The sequence below is a fragment of the Rana temporaria genome, chromosome 6 (assembly GCF_905171775.1).
Source record: "Rana temporaria chromosome 6, aRanTem1.1, whole genome shotgun sequence".
NCBI lineage: Eukaryota > Metazoa > Chordata > Amphibia > Anura > Ranidae > Rana > Rana temporaria.
In genome coordinates this window covers 97,824,359-97,839,628 of record NC_053494.1, presented here as the reverse complement: position 1 = coordinate 97,839,628, position 15,270 = coordinate 97,824,359, and the positions used below count along the sequence as shown (strand labels likewise).

Genomic DNA, 15,270 nt, shown 5'->3' with positions numbered 1-15,270 from the left:
GAACCAGATATTGGAATGGGCGGAAAGTCCTATTCCTTGTCTCTCTGCAAACTTCATTCCAGGGGTAGAAAATTGGCAAGCGGATTATCTGAGCCACCAGCAGCTGTTACCGGGAGAGTCGTCTCCACCTCAACATTTTTCAAGCTATTTGCCAGAAATGGTGGACCCCGGATGTGGACTTACTAGCTTCCAGGATCAACAAGAAGTTGGACACCTTTGTGTCAAGGATAAGAGATCCTCTAGTCTTTGGAACGGATGCACTAATGATTCCCTGGCATCAGTTTTCACTGATCTATGCATTCCCTCTGGTTCTGCACTTACATAGACTGTTTTGCAAAATCAAAAGAGGGAAAACCAGTGCTCCTGGTGGCCCCGAATTGGCCCAGAAGGTCCTGGTACACCAAAATCATAAGGATGGCGGTAGGAAAACCTTGGATTCTTCCGCTTCCAAGACCTGCTATCGCTAGTGCTAGTGCTTTCACACTGGGGCGGTGCGTTTGCAGGATGGGGAAAAAAAGTCCTGCAAGCAGCATATTTGGGGTGGTGCAGAAGCGGTGTATACATCGCTCCCACACCACCCTGCTCATTGAAATGAATGGACAGCCCTGCCGAGCCACCTGCAAAGTGTTTCGGCAGCGCCGCAACACGTGTGCTAGTAACCCTTTCTTTGGCCGTTATCGGAAGTTAAAATTGCCCTGCTAGTGGCCGAAAAGTGCTGCTATAACAGAGGTAAAGCACCACCAAAACTAGTGGGGCTATACTGCTAACGCCCGCACCGCCCCAGTGTGAAAGGGGTCTTAACTACTTGCCGATTGCTGCATGCCGATATACGCTGGCAGCGGTGGGCAAATGGGCGTAAAGGTACGTCCCCTTTAACTCGCGGCGCTGCGGGAAAGCACCCGCCACGTTCTCCGTTCCCCATGAACTCGATTTTCGCCGGCGGCCCGCGATCGTGACTCTGAGAGGCAGAATGGGTAGATGTAAACAAGGAATCTCCCTGTTGTGCCTAGTGATATGACAGGGATCTACTGCTCCTGCTATCGGGAGCACTGATTGCTGTCATGTCAGTGGTAGCCCACCCCCCCCCCCCCACAGTTAGAATCGCTCCCTAGGACACACTTGACCCCTTGGGTGCCCCCTAGTGTTTAACCCCTTTTTTGCCAGTGTCAATTACACAGTAATCGGTGCATTTTTATAGCACTGGTCGCTGTATAAATCACAATGGTCCCAAAATAGTGTCCGATGTGTCCGCCATAATGTCGCAGTACCGATTAAAAATCGCAGATCGCCTCCATTACTAGTAAAAAAAAAATTATAATAAAAATGCAACGCTATAACTTTTGCTCAAACCAATCAATATACGCTTATTGCGAATATATATATATATATATATATATATATATATATATATAAATGTGTGTGTGTGTGTATAACATATTTTTTTTTTTTTTTACCAAAAATATATAGAGGAATACATCGGTCTAAACTGAGGGGAAAAAATATTGCAAAAAGTCAAAAATATAGCCTTTTTTTGTTTATAGCGCAAAAAGAAAAACCACAGAGGTGATCTAAATACCACCAAAAGAAAGCTCTAGTTGGGGGGGGGAAGCCCTAAATGTTTTGTTTAGGTGCAATTGTCAGCTGAAGCGACTTAGTGCCATATTGCAAAAAGTGTTCTGGTCAGGAAGGGGTTAATTCTTCCGGGACTGAAGTGGTTAATCATTGCTGTTCGGTGGCTTCAAATGTTTCCCAGGTCTTTCCTGTCCTCAGTGAAAGAGCTGAGGGAGGAGTTTCTAGTACTTCGCTGATGTATGCTCTATATCGGCAGAGGACTATTATGCATCTGTATCTGTGTCTGCACAGCACTGATTGGTGCTGTGCCGGTTACATGTCATAAAGTCTTTCAGAACAAAGAATCAAAATAAAAGAAACAAAGTGTTTTAAAGCTTATTACAAATCTTTATTTCAAAGCAAAGGTTTATTTTTTATTTTTTTGTAATAAAAATGTAGGTAGACATTAAAGGGGTTGTAAAGGTAAAATTTATTTATTTATTTTTTTTCCTAAATGGCTTCCTTTACTTTAGTGCAGTCCTCCTTCACTTACCTCATCCTTCCATTTTGGTTTTAAATGCCCTTATTTCTTCTGAGAAATCCTCATTTCCTGTTCTTCTGTCTAACTCTACACAGTAATGCAAGGCTTTCTCCCTGGTGTGGAGTGTCGTGCTCGCCCCCTCCCTTGGACTACAGCAGAGTCAGGACACCCACTAACACACAGCTCTTTTCTCTATCTGCAACGTAGAGAGCGTCCTGACTCTCCTGTATTCCAGGGGAGGGGTCGAGCACGACACTCCACACCAGGGAGAAAGCCTTGCATTACTGTGTGGAGTTAGACAGAAGAACAGGAAGTGAGGATTTCTCAGAAGAAATGAGGACATTTTAAAAGCAAAATCAAAGGTAGAGGTAAGTGGAGGAGGACTGCACTAAGGTAAAGGAAGCTATTTAGGATTTTTTTTTTTTTTTTTTTTTTACCTTTACAACCCCTTTAACCACTTAAGACCCGGACCAATATGCAGGTTTAGGTGCCCCTTTTTACGATTCGGCACTGCATCGCTTTAACTGACAATTGCGCGGTCGTGCGACGTGGCTCCCAAACAAAATTGGCGTCCCTTTTTTCCCCACAAATAGAGCTGTCTTTTGATGGTATTTGATCAGCTCTGTGGTCTTTTATTTTTTGCGCTATAAACAAAAATAGAGCGACAATTTTGAAAAAAAATCAATATTTCTTACTTTTTGCTATAATAAATATCCCCAAAAAAGATATACATTTTTTTTTGTTTTTCCTCAGTTCAGGCCGATACGTATTCTTCTTCTAACTATTTTTAGTAAAAAAAATAGTTTATCGATTTGGTTTGCGCAAAATTTATACCATTTACAAAATAGGGGATAGTTTTATGGCATTTTTTTTTAATAATATATATTTTTTTTTTTTACTACTAATGGCGGCGATCAGCGTTTTTTTTTTTTTTTTTTTGTTCGTGTCTGCCACCTTATGGCGGACACATCGGACGATTTTGACACATTTTTGGGACCATTGTCATTTTCACAGCGAAAAGTGCTATAAAAATGCACTGATTACTGTGAAAATGGCAGTGAAGGGGTTAACCACTAGGGGGCAATGTAGGGGTTAAGTGTGACCTCATGTGTGTTTCTAACTGTAGGGGGGCGGGGCTGGACGTGTGACGTCAGTGATCATCATTCCCTATATCAGGGAACAGACGATCACTGACATTGCCACAGAGAAGGTTTGTTTACACTCACCTCTCCCCGTTCTTCAGCTCCTGTGACCCAATTGCATGACACCCGCGCCGATCGGGTTCGCGGTCATGGAGCTTCGTACCTGGTCACGATTGCGCCGGCAGCGTGCTCGCGACCCGTGGCTGGGCTCTTAAAGAGGACTTGTATATACGTCCATGTGCCCAGCCATGCCATGCTGTCGACTTATATCGTCGTGCGGCGTTCCTTAAGTGGTTCTGCAGGCTGAAGGTTTTTTACCTTCAAGGATAACTAACGGTTCCCTTTTTCTTTAAAAAACAAACATGTCATACCTCCTCTGTGCAGATGCTTTTGCACAGAGTGGCCCTGATCCTCCTCCTCTGGGGTCCCTCAGCAGTACTCCTGGCTCCTCCTCTTCTCAAGTGCCCCGTTTGAGAAGAGCTCTCCCTCGGGGCACCTGTGCGGGCACGCTCCTATGTTTTGCTGCTGCGCCATTTACACAGACAGCAGGACTCGGCTCTGCCCCCCTGGCTCCCGCGTCATTGGATTTGATTGACAGCAGTGGGAGCCAATAGCTGAGCTCCCTGCACAAACGTACACTTATGGTGGTTTGCAAAGGAGAGCCGACCTGCCGCAATATGATGGTGGCTGGTCAGCAAGAGGTTAATGCATTCTCTGCGATAAGATTAAAAAAAAACTGTGTGCAGTTCTGTCCCACAACCCCCTAATACTTACCTGAGACCTGTCTTGATTCAGTACTGTGCTGAAGAGCAGCAGCTCTCTTCCTCCTCATAGGTTCATAGACTGCACCGGGAGCCATTGGACTCGGAAGCGAGCCAGCAGGAGTGCCTCCATAGCGTGTGGCTTGTTATGGGGCACTTGGCGGAGGAGAGAAGCCAGGAGCTCCAGGAAGGGGACCTGAGAAGAGGAGAATTGGTTATGCTCTGTGCAAAACCAACTAAGCATGACGTGTTATATATGTAAAAAAAACTTTTGGTTTACAATCACTTTATGTTGGCTGACTATAGCTTCTAAGTCTTGTATCCCACCACCATAATGTTTAGCAGTATGAGAACATGGAGGAGGGTGGGATGGGAGTGTCATTTACCACTTTATATACACCCACATGTGTGACAGGAGGAAATGGAACAGCTTAGGATACTGAAACTCAATCACGCTCAATAGATGTGGCAATGGCTGTTCTACACAATCTCAGGCTGCAGTGGGGACACAGACAAGGAGGGAGGAACGGTGAACAGCAAAGACCAACCAGTTTTTTTTTTTTTGCAATTTACAGAAAACCAATGCTCTAGTAGTGGATGAATGAGTGTAAACACAATAGGGTTGGTTAATGATTATTACTGGAGAGTAGGGATGAGCCGAACACCTATATCTATAGATAGATTATATATATATATATATATATATATATATATATATATATATATAATCTATCTATATATTCGTGGAATATTACATAATTATAATTTTTTATTGCAAAATTTAGCCAGCCGATGGCAAGCAAGGTAAAACTGCTTTCTCCTATCTGTTTTACAGCTTTATTGTAAAACTGGCTGGAAGAACAGCATAGATATAATGAGAGACACAGTCCATGCTCTTTACTAGAAGAGATTGGACTGGCTATGGTTGGCTATGCACAGGCTGCTAACAAGTATAAGATGTGGGGTGCTGGGCTTTCTTATCAGAAAGCGCAGTATTCCTTGGAAGCCAAGTGTCCTGAATGTGTTAAGCCCCATACACACTATTAGATTTTCTGCAGATTTTTGTCTTCAGATTTACCAAAGCCATGTAATGCAAGGGCCTGCCTGATTGCATACAAATTGAAACTCTTAAGGTTTGACTTCATATTACATGGTTTTAGTAAATCTGAAGACAAAAATCTGCAGAATATCTAATAGTGTGTATGGGGTCTTGGTTTGTTTATACAACTTCCATGCTGGAAGGGCACCAATCACTGCTAGGGCGCAATTTTTTTTATTTTATTTTTTGTGCCTTGCTCACATTGCAAACCAGCCCTGACATGTGGTCCAGTGAAGTCCAATAAAAAACAGACATACTAAATATTATCAGAGTGCAGAAGTAGGCACTGCATGTCACCCCTCAGCAATGCAACGCTTCAAATAAAGTTGACAAAAGAAATTGTGTGAAGCATTAAATACATATCTCACCGCAGTTCATTGCAGCCAAAACTGATAGCTGCCCACACACTAAACTGCTCCATTAAACAGAGAAATAAAGAAAGTTGTAGCTTACTTTTATGTTTTATATGAAATGTATTAGGAAAGTCTTTACAAAAGTGATTTTGTTATTTGCAATCTTTTGTTTGGCTTAATCTGGTTTCTTCACTTCTAGTGTTCCCAACTCTTGTCCTGCCAGTCCACGGGGCGCTGGGTCTTCAGGATTGCACTTCATTCATAATATTGCTTCAGAACTTAAGCTGGCTGCAGAGTGTGCAGCCAAAGCTGCCTCAGAACAGCACACAGAGACATCTGGAGGAGAATGTCCCAAGGTACACCAAACTAACTTTACTGCTTTATTCATCTGTAGATATGTCTTAATGCATAGTGTTTACAATGGGCTTGATTATATATTCATAGTACCAAATTAAAGTGAAACCAAACTTCTCACTATACTGTAATAAAGTGGGCAATACCTAATAAAAACTTGTTTTAGCAATTGCATAGTATCATGGCTAGTTTGCCATCAACAGAACTCTGCACCTCATTCCATCTTCTTCCCCTCCATTGTGAAGAAAAGACAACTTCCACTGTGTCTTGCTAATGCAGTTGTTCGTGCTGCAGATGGCAAACAGACTCTTGTAGTATACAGTCCCTGACAAAAGTCTTGTCGCTTGTGCACAAATTGACCTGAAGTGGCGCTAAAATATATTTCTAATCAAGATTTTGTTACAAGAAATTGGTAATTTTAATCTCAACAGCTTTTGTAATAATGTTTCAGTGCAAAACGAAACTGACAAAAAGTATTCTAATATTCACAGCTTGGTAAAGCCCATTGAGTCAATTTTTGCCAAGACATAAGTATTGTTGCCTTGTTATATGAGCTTCACCTGTGACCTAATAATGGATCAATTAGGTCTCAGGTGTGTATAAAAAGAACACCAGTACACTAGACCTTCTCAACTGCAACTAGACCTCTGCAAACATGCCTAATGGCCCGTACACACGATCCGAATATCGGACGAAAACGATCGTCCGATGAAGAATCGTACGATTTTCGGATCGTGTGTACACTACTTTCGAGAGCCGATCACGACCGTTCATCCGATATTTTTCGATCGGACATGCACGAAAATTTTCCTCGTACGATGTAAGATCGTACGATTTTCGTTTAGTCAGTACAGTTGTCGTCCGACAATACAATACAAATACATTACAACACATGACATCACTTCCGATTATTTTTTTCGGTCGTACGAGAATTTTCGTGACTTTAATAACCTATTTCATTTTACTTGCGACTATTACGCGAAAAAAGTCGTACGATCCGTCGTACGATATTCGGATCGTGTGTACGGGCCATATGATTCACCCGGAGACTAAAGTGTTGATTATCAAGAGGCTGAAGACCAGATCCACTGCTGATGTGGCAGACACCTTCAATGTGTCTCAGCGTACTGCTCTGATCCTCCATATGCTCACCCCCCATGCTGCTCTGGTCCTCCATATGCTCCATATGCTCACCCCCCCCCATGCTGCTCTGGTCCTCCATATGCTCACCCCCCCCATGCTGCTCTGGTCCTCCATATGCTCCCCCCCCCCCCCCCATTCTGCTCTTGTCCTCCATATGCTCACCCCCCCCATGCTGCTCTCGTCCTCCATATGCCCCCCCCCACCATGCTGCTCTGATCCCCTCCGCTCCTCTGTTCTCCCCCCAGCGCTCACCTCTCTCTGGCTTAGTTAAGCAGCGCGACTGAATGACATGCTCCTCGGGAGTCGGCACTGTGAAGCTCATACGATCCGAAAGGAGGGCTCATGGCAGCCGCACACAGCTGTGATAAAAGGGTCCTCGTCACCCGTTCTCCTGCTATTTCCTTTTCCCGCTCTCTCTCCGCGGCAGCAGACAGGATGGAGAGCGGGGGAAGGAAATAGCAGGAGAACCGGTGACGAGGAAGCTTATATCACAGCTGTGTGTGGCTGCCGTGAGCCCTCCTTCCGGATCGTATGAGCTTCTCAGTGCTGACTCCCGAGGAGCATGTCATTCACGCTGCGCTGCTTAACTAACCCAGAGAGAGGTGAGCGCTGGGGGGAGAACAGAGAAGCGGAGGGAACCAGAGAAGCATGGGGGGGTCGCGCTGCTTAACTAAGCCAGAGAGAGGTGAGCGCTGGGGGGAGAACAGAGGAGTGGAGGGAACCAGAGCAGCTTGGGGGGGGGGGGGGGGGGCAGTACATGCCTGCTCAGCTGTCAAACTGGGAAGATGATGTCGGAAGTTGGCAGGCAGCCAGAGCAAGCTGCGCTCATCACAGCACAGTCTACCAGAGGGCGCTGATTCGTAAAAAGCGACGGCCTCAATTTTGGCTAGCCCAGGCTGAAGTCTGAATACCTACAGTGGGGCCACGTCGCAGCAGCTGCGGTGTAGCCCAGTCGCCATTGCGACCTGGCGCCTGGGTTTTGTCGAGCCCTGGTCTAAAATACCAAGAAATCTTAGCTACCTCTTATATTCCCAACCATAAAAATGGTCAAATTTTGCAGCAGGATGGTGCTCTATCGCATACTTCCATCTCCACATCAAAGTTCCTTAAGGCGAAGAATACCAAGATGCTCCAGGATTGGCCAGCCCAGTCACCAGACATGAACATCATTGAGCATATGTGGTGTAGGATGAAAGGGGAAGCATGGAAGACGAAACCAAAGAATATTGATGAACTCTGGGAGGCATGCAAGACTGTTTTCTTTGCTATTCCTGATGACTTCATCAATAAATTGTATGAATCCTTGCCAAACCGCATGGATGCTGTCCTTCAAGCTCATGGAAGTCATACAAGATATTAAATGTGGATCTCACAGCACCACTACTTAATTTGCTGACATATTTTGGGATTTTCAGTAAAGTTGTTCAATTTCTGTATAGGCGACAAAACTTTTGTCTTGACAAAATTTGACCTTTCTGTCTTGATTAAATGATCTTTTTTCAGTGAAACTAATTTATTTCAGTGCATTCATCATCATTTGGGAGGGCTTTAGCTTTTCATATGAGCTATTTCTAACACCAATTGATTCATTAAAAGTCAGGTTAACTACTTGCCGACCGCGCACCACCATTCTACGTCGGCAAGTTGGCTCTCCTAGGCGAGAGCACGTAGTATAACGTCCTCTCTTTGAGCCGCCACTAGGGGGCGCGTGCGCGCCGCCCGCTCGCCCCCGACTCCCGTGCGTGTGCCCAGCGGGCTCGATCGCCGCCGGGCACCCGCGATTGCTCGTTACAGAGCGGGGACCGGGAGCTGTGTGTGTAAACACACACAGCTCTCGGTCCTGTCAGCGGGGGAAATGCTGATCTTCTGTTCATACAATGTATGAACAAAGGATCAGTATTTCCCCTAGTGAGGCCACCCCCCCACAGTAAGATAACACCCAGGGACATACTTAACCCCTTCCCCGCCCCCTAGTGTTAACCCCTTCACTGCCAGTGGCATTTTTATAGTAATCCAATGCATTTTTAATAGCACTGATCGCTAAAAAATGCCAATGGTCCCAAAAATGTGTCAAGTGTCCGCCATAATGTCGCAGTACCGAAAAAAAATCGCTGATCGCCGCCATTACTAGTAAAAAAATATATTAATAAAAATGCCATAAAAATACCCCCTATTTAGTAAATGCTATAACTTTTGCGCAAACCAATCAATAAACGCTTATTGCGATTTATTTATTTATTTTTTTTGACGAAAAATATGTAGAAGAATACGTATCGGCCTAAACTGAGGAAAAAAAATGTTTTTTTATATATTTTTGGGGGATATTTATCAAATGATCAAATACCACCAAAAGAAAGCTCTATTTGTGGGAAAAAAAGGACCCAATTTTGTTTGGGTGCCACGTCGCACGACCGCGCAATTGTCAGTTAAAGCGGCGCAGTCCCGAATCGCAAAAAGTACTCTGGTCTTTGGGCAGCAATATGGTCCGGGGGTTAAGTGGTTAATAGCAGGAGTTTCTACAAAATAGAGAAGCGACAAGACTTTTGTCAGGGACTGTAAGCCTCCTTTCTTCTATGATCAGTAAATTGTATGCACAGTGGGTATAAAAAAGAATCGCCCCCTTTTTAACTTTCAAAGATTTTTTATTTATGGTAGGGCAGTATTTTAACAACAACACTCACAGTGCCGAGTATGACAATACAAGATACAAATACTGTATGTAATTCAAGGGGATGAACCTTCAATACTTGTATCAATCCAGCAATTACATTATGTAAGGAATCGCCCCCTTTTAAAATAAAATATTTTTTTTGCAGCCTGAAATGAAGGTGGACACAGTTTTTGTTTTATCCAGATGCGTTTACTAGTGCAACTTATAACATCCAAGTGAAGGATAGAATGCCATGAAAAAAATAAAACAAAATTCAAAAACAATCACAAAGTTGGAAATAGGATTGAAAGTTTTGTTACACTGGGAAGGTAAAATGCAGTGTATATAATAGTATTATTATTATTATTTTTTTTTTTTTTAAGTACAGCTTAGGCTTCATGTATAAAACCCCAAAAAAAGTTGCGCCAAAAAAATAATAAAAATGAATCCGTCAATTGCCAGCAGCAGTCTGAATGTGAGCTTACTAGCGGACGCCGCTCTATTGCGGTGAGGCTCAGTCCCATGTGCTAGTTTTCTGGGTGTATCTAGTTTTCGCCCGGAAAACAAGCACAGGGGTCCGAGCCACACCGCAATAGAGTGGCGTCCAACAGAGACTGGCCAGATTACCCTTTGACTAAAACACAGGCACAGGCCCCAAACCATGTGAGTGCATTCCATATGTTTTATATTGCATTTTTTAAATAAATTAGTTTTACACTATGGGTGCCCACCTTCTGTAATTTTTTTCCCCCTCATCCATGGAGGATCATCTTAAGTACAGCTTAACCCACTTCTTGCCCACCACGACATTTTTGAGCTGTAAATGGCATCGCCGTTTTTAAGCTGCAAAAAAGTACCTGTACGTTCTGAAGCTCCACTGTTAGAGCTGTAAAGACGTCAGACGCTGTGTTAAGCCTCACCCATTGATTTGAATAGAGGTGGCACCAGAAGTCGGATCAAGATTATCCAACTTGCGGTGTGAATAACGGACCCTTCGGTCTGTTAAGGCTCTTCAGGGGAACGCACACCAAAAAATGGCGTGGGGGTTCCCCCCAAGATCCATACCAGACCCTTATCTGAGCACGCAGCCGGCAGGTCAGGAAAGGGGGGCGAGCGCCCCCCTCCTAGACCATACCAAGCCACATGCCCTCAACATTTGCTGTCCCCTCAAAATGGCTCAATACGCAGCCATTAATGTCTAAACCGCTGGCAACAAAATCGAGTAAGTGAAAATGTCCAAATTGGGCCCATAGTGTCAATATTTTGTGTGGTCACCATTATTTTCCAGTACTGCTTTAACCCTTTTGGGCATGGAGTTTACCAGAGCTTCACAGGTTGCCTCTGGAGTCCTTTTTCACTCCTCCATGATGACATCTTGGAGTTGGTGGATGTTGGAGACCTTGTGCTCCTCCACCTTCCGTTTGAGGATGCCCCACAGATGCTCAATGGGTTTAGGTCTGGAGACATGCTTGGCCAGTCCATTGCCTTTACCCTCTTTAGCTTCTTTAGCATGGCAGTGGTCGTCTTGGAGGTGTTTTTGGGGTCATTATAATGTTGGAATACTGTCCTGCGGCCCAGTCTCTGAAGGGAGGGGGATCATGTTATGCTTCAGTATGTCACAGTACATGTTGGCATTCATGGTTCCCTTAATGAACTGTAGCTCCCCAGTGCCGGCAGCACTTGTGCAGCCCCAGACCATGACACTCCCACCACCATGCTTGACTATAGGCAAGATACATTTGTCTTTGTACTCCTCACCTGGTTGCCGCCACACACGCTTGACACTATCTGAACCAAATAAGTATATCTTGGTCTCATCAGACCACAGGACATGGTTCCAGTAATACATGTTCTTAGTCTGCTTGTCTTCAGCAAACTTTGCAGGCTTTCTTGTGCATCATCTTTAGAAGAGGCTTCCTTCTGGGACGGCAGCCATGCAGACCAAATTGATGCAGTGTGCGGCGTATGGTCTGAGCATGGACAGGCTGACCCCCACCCCTTTAACCTCTGCAGCAAGACTGACTCTTATGTCTATTTCACAAACCTCTGGATATGACGCTGAGCACGTGCACGCAACTTTTTGGGTTGACCATGGCGAGGCCTGTTCTGAGTGGAACTCGTCTTGTTAAACTGCTGTATGGTCTTGGCCACCATGCTGCAGCTCAGTTTCAGGGTCTTGGCAATCTTCCTATAGCCTAGGACATTTTTATGTAGAGCAACAATTCCTTTTTTCTCAGATCCTCAGTTTTTTGCCATGAGGTGCCATGTGGAACTTCCAGTCACTTTTGTTGCCAGCATTTTAGACATTAATGGCTGTGTGTTGAGTTATTTTGAGGGGACAGCAAATTTACACTGTTATACAAACTGTACACTCACTACTTATAGCAAAGTGTCATTTAAGTGTCACATGGAAAGATATATAATATATTTACAAAAATGTGAGGGGTGTACTCTTGTGAGATGCTGTGTGAATATAGATATATAATTACAGTATACTCAACATTATTGAACCCCTATAATCCTACTCATAGCCTTACCTGTAGACGGTACAAAATGGAGTCCACAAGAAAACTATACTGGAGAATTTCCACTGGAGTGCCCCTAGTGGCAGAAATGCATCTTTCTCTTGTTTGAGAAAAGGTGTTACTTGAAAACTAACATATTTTCCTTTGTCCTTTTCTTTCAATTTTCCCCGGAATAATAAAAAAAAAGGCTTTAAAAAAAAAAATGGGGGGGGGGGATGGGGTGGGTGAAAAATATTTTCCCGTGGTGTGGCATAATTTTTTATTTTTTGCAAGCTAAAATTAATCGCATAGTCTATAAAACATATTAATAGCTCCCAATCATTCCAGAAATCATTGCAAACCCTTGCCTTATATCATCCATCTCATGTTGTGGCCGTATCCATTATTATTTTTTTACATTAAAGGCAAGCTGTTAATAGAAAGTTAATTTTTGGGGTGCAACTCCGCTTTAAAGGAACCTATTTACAAAATAAAAAACAAACCTTTTACAACCCCTTTAAAGAGGGCACTGCATTTTTGGTACGATCAACTGATACTTCTCTGTATTTGTAGCCTTCATGTCTGGTAAGCTGCAGTATATAAAATGTTTGTGGGATTAGAATATCTGGTAATGTATATTTCCCTCCTGCAGAAGAGTATACAGGTTTTTTTTTTTTTTTTGTCTTTTTTTTTTTTTTTGTCTTTTTTTACACCCCCAGTCTTAATTTACTAAAGGAGTTGAAAATATTGACACAATAACTTGCAAATATTCACTTCAATTATCCAAACATGTCAAACTGTGGTTTGCAGCTACCATTTTTCTTTACTCCAGTCTGCAAAGTAGTATGAATTTGTTGAGTTATCCTTATTCAAGCCTGAACTATTTGGCCGCGTACACAAGATCGGTTAAACCGATGAGAAGGGTCTGATGGACCGTTTTCATCGGTCCAAACCGATCGTGTGTGGGCCCCATTTGGTTATTTATCATTGGGTTAAAAAAAAAGCAATCTTGTTTTTAAATTTAACCAATGGATACCTAACCAATAGAAAAAAAATGATCATTTGTAGGCACGTTCATCGGTTAAAAATCCACGCATGCTCAGAATCAAGTCGACGCATGCTTGGAAGCATTGAACTTCGTTTTTTTTTCAGCACGTTGTTGTGTTTTACGTCACCGCGTTCTGACACGATCGTTTTTTTAACCGATGGTGTGTAGGCACGACTGACCATCAGTCAAGCTTCATCGGTTAACCGATAAACGGTCCATCAGACCGCTTTCATCGGATGGACCAATCGTGTGTACAGGGCTTTAGGCTCTTGGGATACTGCTTTTGACCAGTAACCAGATTTTCCATATGTCACTACAGAGGCGTTGACAGTAGCTCTCGCTTATATATGATGGTATATTCATTACTGTTGATCTGGCAAAATATGTAAGTGCTGTTGTATTTAATTTCATGTTAATTATGCATCCTGAAAAATGTGCAGGAGGTAAACTGCTATTTTATATTTCTACTTACAAACCCACAGATCCATGTCCTGTCAGAGGTGAGGAGACCGTTCTGTGTTCCTCTGTACTGGGAACACACATCGGTCTCCTCCCCTTGTGAGTCCCCTCCCCCTACAGTTAGAATCACTCACTAGGGAACATATTTAACCCCTTGATCGCCCCCTAGTTATAACCCCTTACCTACCCGTCACATTTACACAGGAATCAGTGCAGTTTTATAGCACTAATCGCTGTATAAATCCAAATGAAAGCTGCAAATTGGCCAGGGCACGAAGGGGGTTTAAGTGCCCAGTAGGCAAGTGGTTTAATTGCCATGAGCCATTTCCCAATAAAACATAATGGGTGGAATAAATGTACAGTTGAAAGAACAAAGTATGTACCCAAGAATAGACAAACGGTGTGCTTAAGTTGATAAAACACAAACCATTCTAATTTCTCGTGCCTCTTTTGAACACACACATTAAATATTCACAGTGCTAGAGGAAAAAGTAAGTCAACCCATAGACCAATTACTTAAATGAAAGATAATTTGTAGTCAGTAGTTTGTACACCTGGAATCCAATTAATAAAATGATTTTGGAGGTGAAGTTTAGAGCTACTTTGATAAAGACACTCAAACATTTTAAGATGGCTTTTCATGCTGATGACTCGCAAAAAGGAGCTCCCCGAAGACATACGATCAAGAGTAGTTGATCTACATTATGCTTGAAAGGGATGGTTGACAGTTGGACAAATTGTCAATAAATGGAGACAGTTTAGTATTGTGGTTACTGTTCCTATAAGTCGGTCCTCGGCCAAGCTGACTCCCAAGGCACAACGCAAAATCCTCAGTGAGGTAAAGAAGAACCCACGTGTAACAGACAAATGCGTGAAGACATCACTGGAACTGGCAAACATCCCTGTTCCTGAGTTTACCATATGTAAGCCTTTGAACAGGCAGGGTGTCCATGGCAGAACACCACAGAGGAAGTTGTTGCTCTCCAAAATAAACATTGCTGCACGCTTTAAGTTTGACAAAGCACCTTGGCAGTACTGGAAAAATGTTTTGTGGACTGATGAAACAAAAGTTGAATTGTTCGGGAAGAATACTCAGCACTATGTATGGTGCAAAAAGGGCACGGCTTACTAACCTCAAAATATCTTAACTGAGGTATGGTGGAGGGAACATCATGATTTGGGCTTGCCTCACTACCTCAGGGGCCTGGACCATTTGCCATCATCGAAGGGGAAAATGAATTATCAAGTTTGCCTAAAAGGATAATTGTGAGGGTGGCTGTCAGCCAGCAGAAGCTTAGTTGAAATAGGATGATGCAGCAGGACAATGACCCTTAACAACTTAAGGACCGCCTCCTGCACATATACGTCGGCAGAATGGCACAGCTGGGCAACGGCACGTACCTGTACGCAGCCTTTAAGAGCCCAGCTGTAGGTCGCGCGTGACCCGGTCCGAGGCTCTGTGGCACCCGCGGACCCGAACACCGCTGGTGTCCCGCGATCGGGTCACAGGAGCTCAAGAATGGGGAGAGGTGAGTGTAAACGCACCTTCCCCGTTGTTCCCCTGTGGCAGTGTCACAGATCGTCTTTCCTGTTATAGGGAACAACGATCGGTGACGTCACACCTACAGCCACGCCCCCTACAGTAAGAATCACTCCCTTAGGGCA

General features: G+C 43.7%; 1 protein-coding gene across 2 annotated transcripts in view; it reads left to right on the top strand.

The window, feature by feature from the left end:
* FOXK1 (forkhead box K1) overlaps nucleotides 1-15,270 on the top strand; it is a 218,653-nt gene that overhangs the window by 34,537 nt on the left and 168,846 nt on the right. For both annotated transcript variants that reach the window (XM_040357043.1, XM_040357042.1), the window contains exon 3: nucleotides 5,647-5,803. In XM_040357043.1, the coding sequence (XP_040212977.1) occupies nucleotides 5,647-5,803 (157 nt within the window). The remainder of the gene's footprint in view (nucleotides 1-5,646; nucleotides 5,804-15,270) is intronic.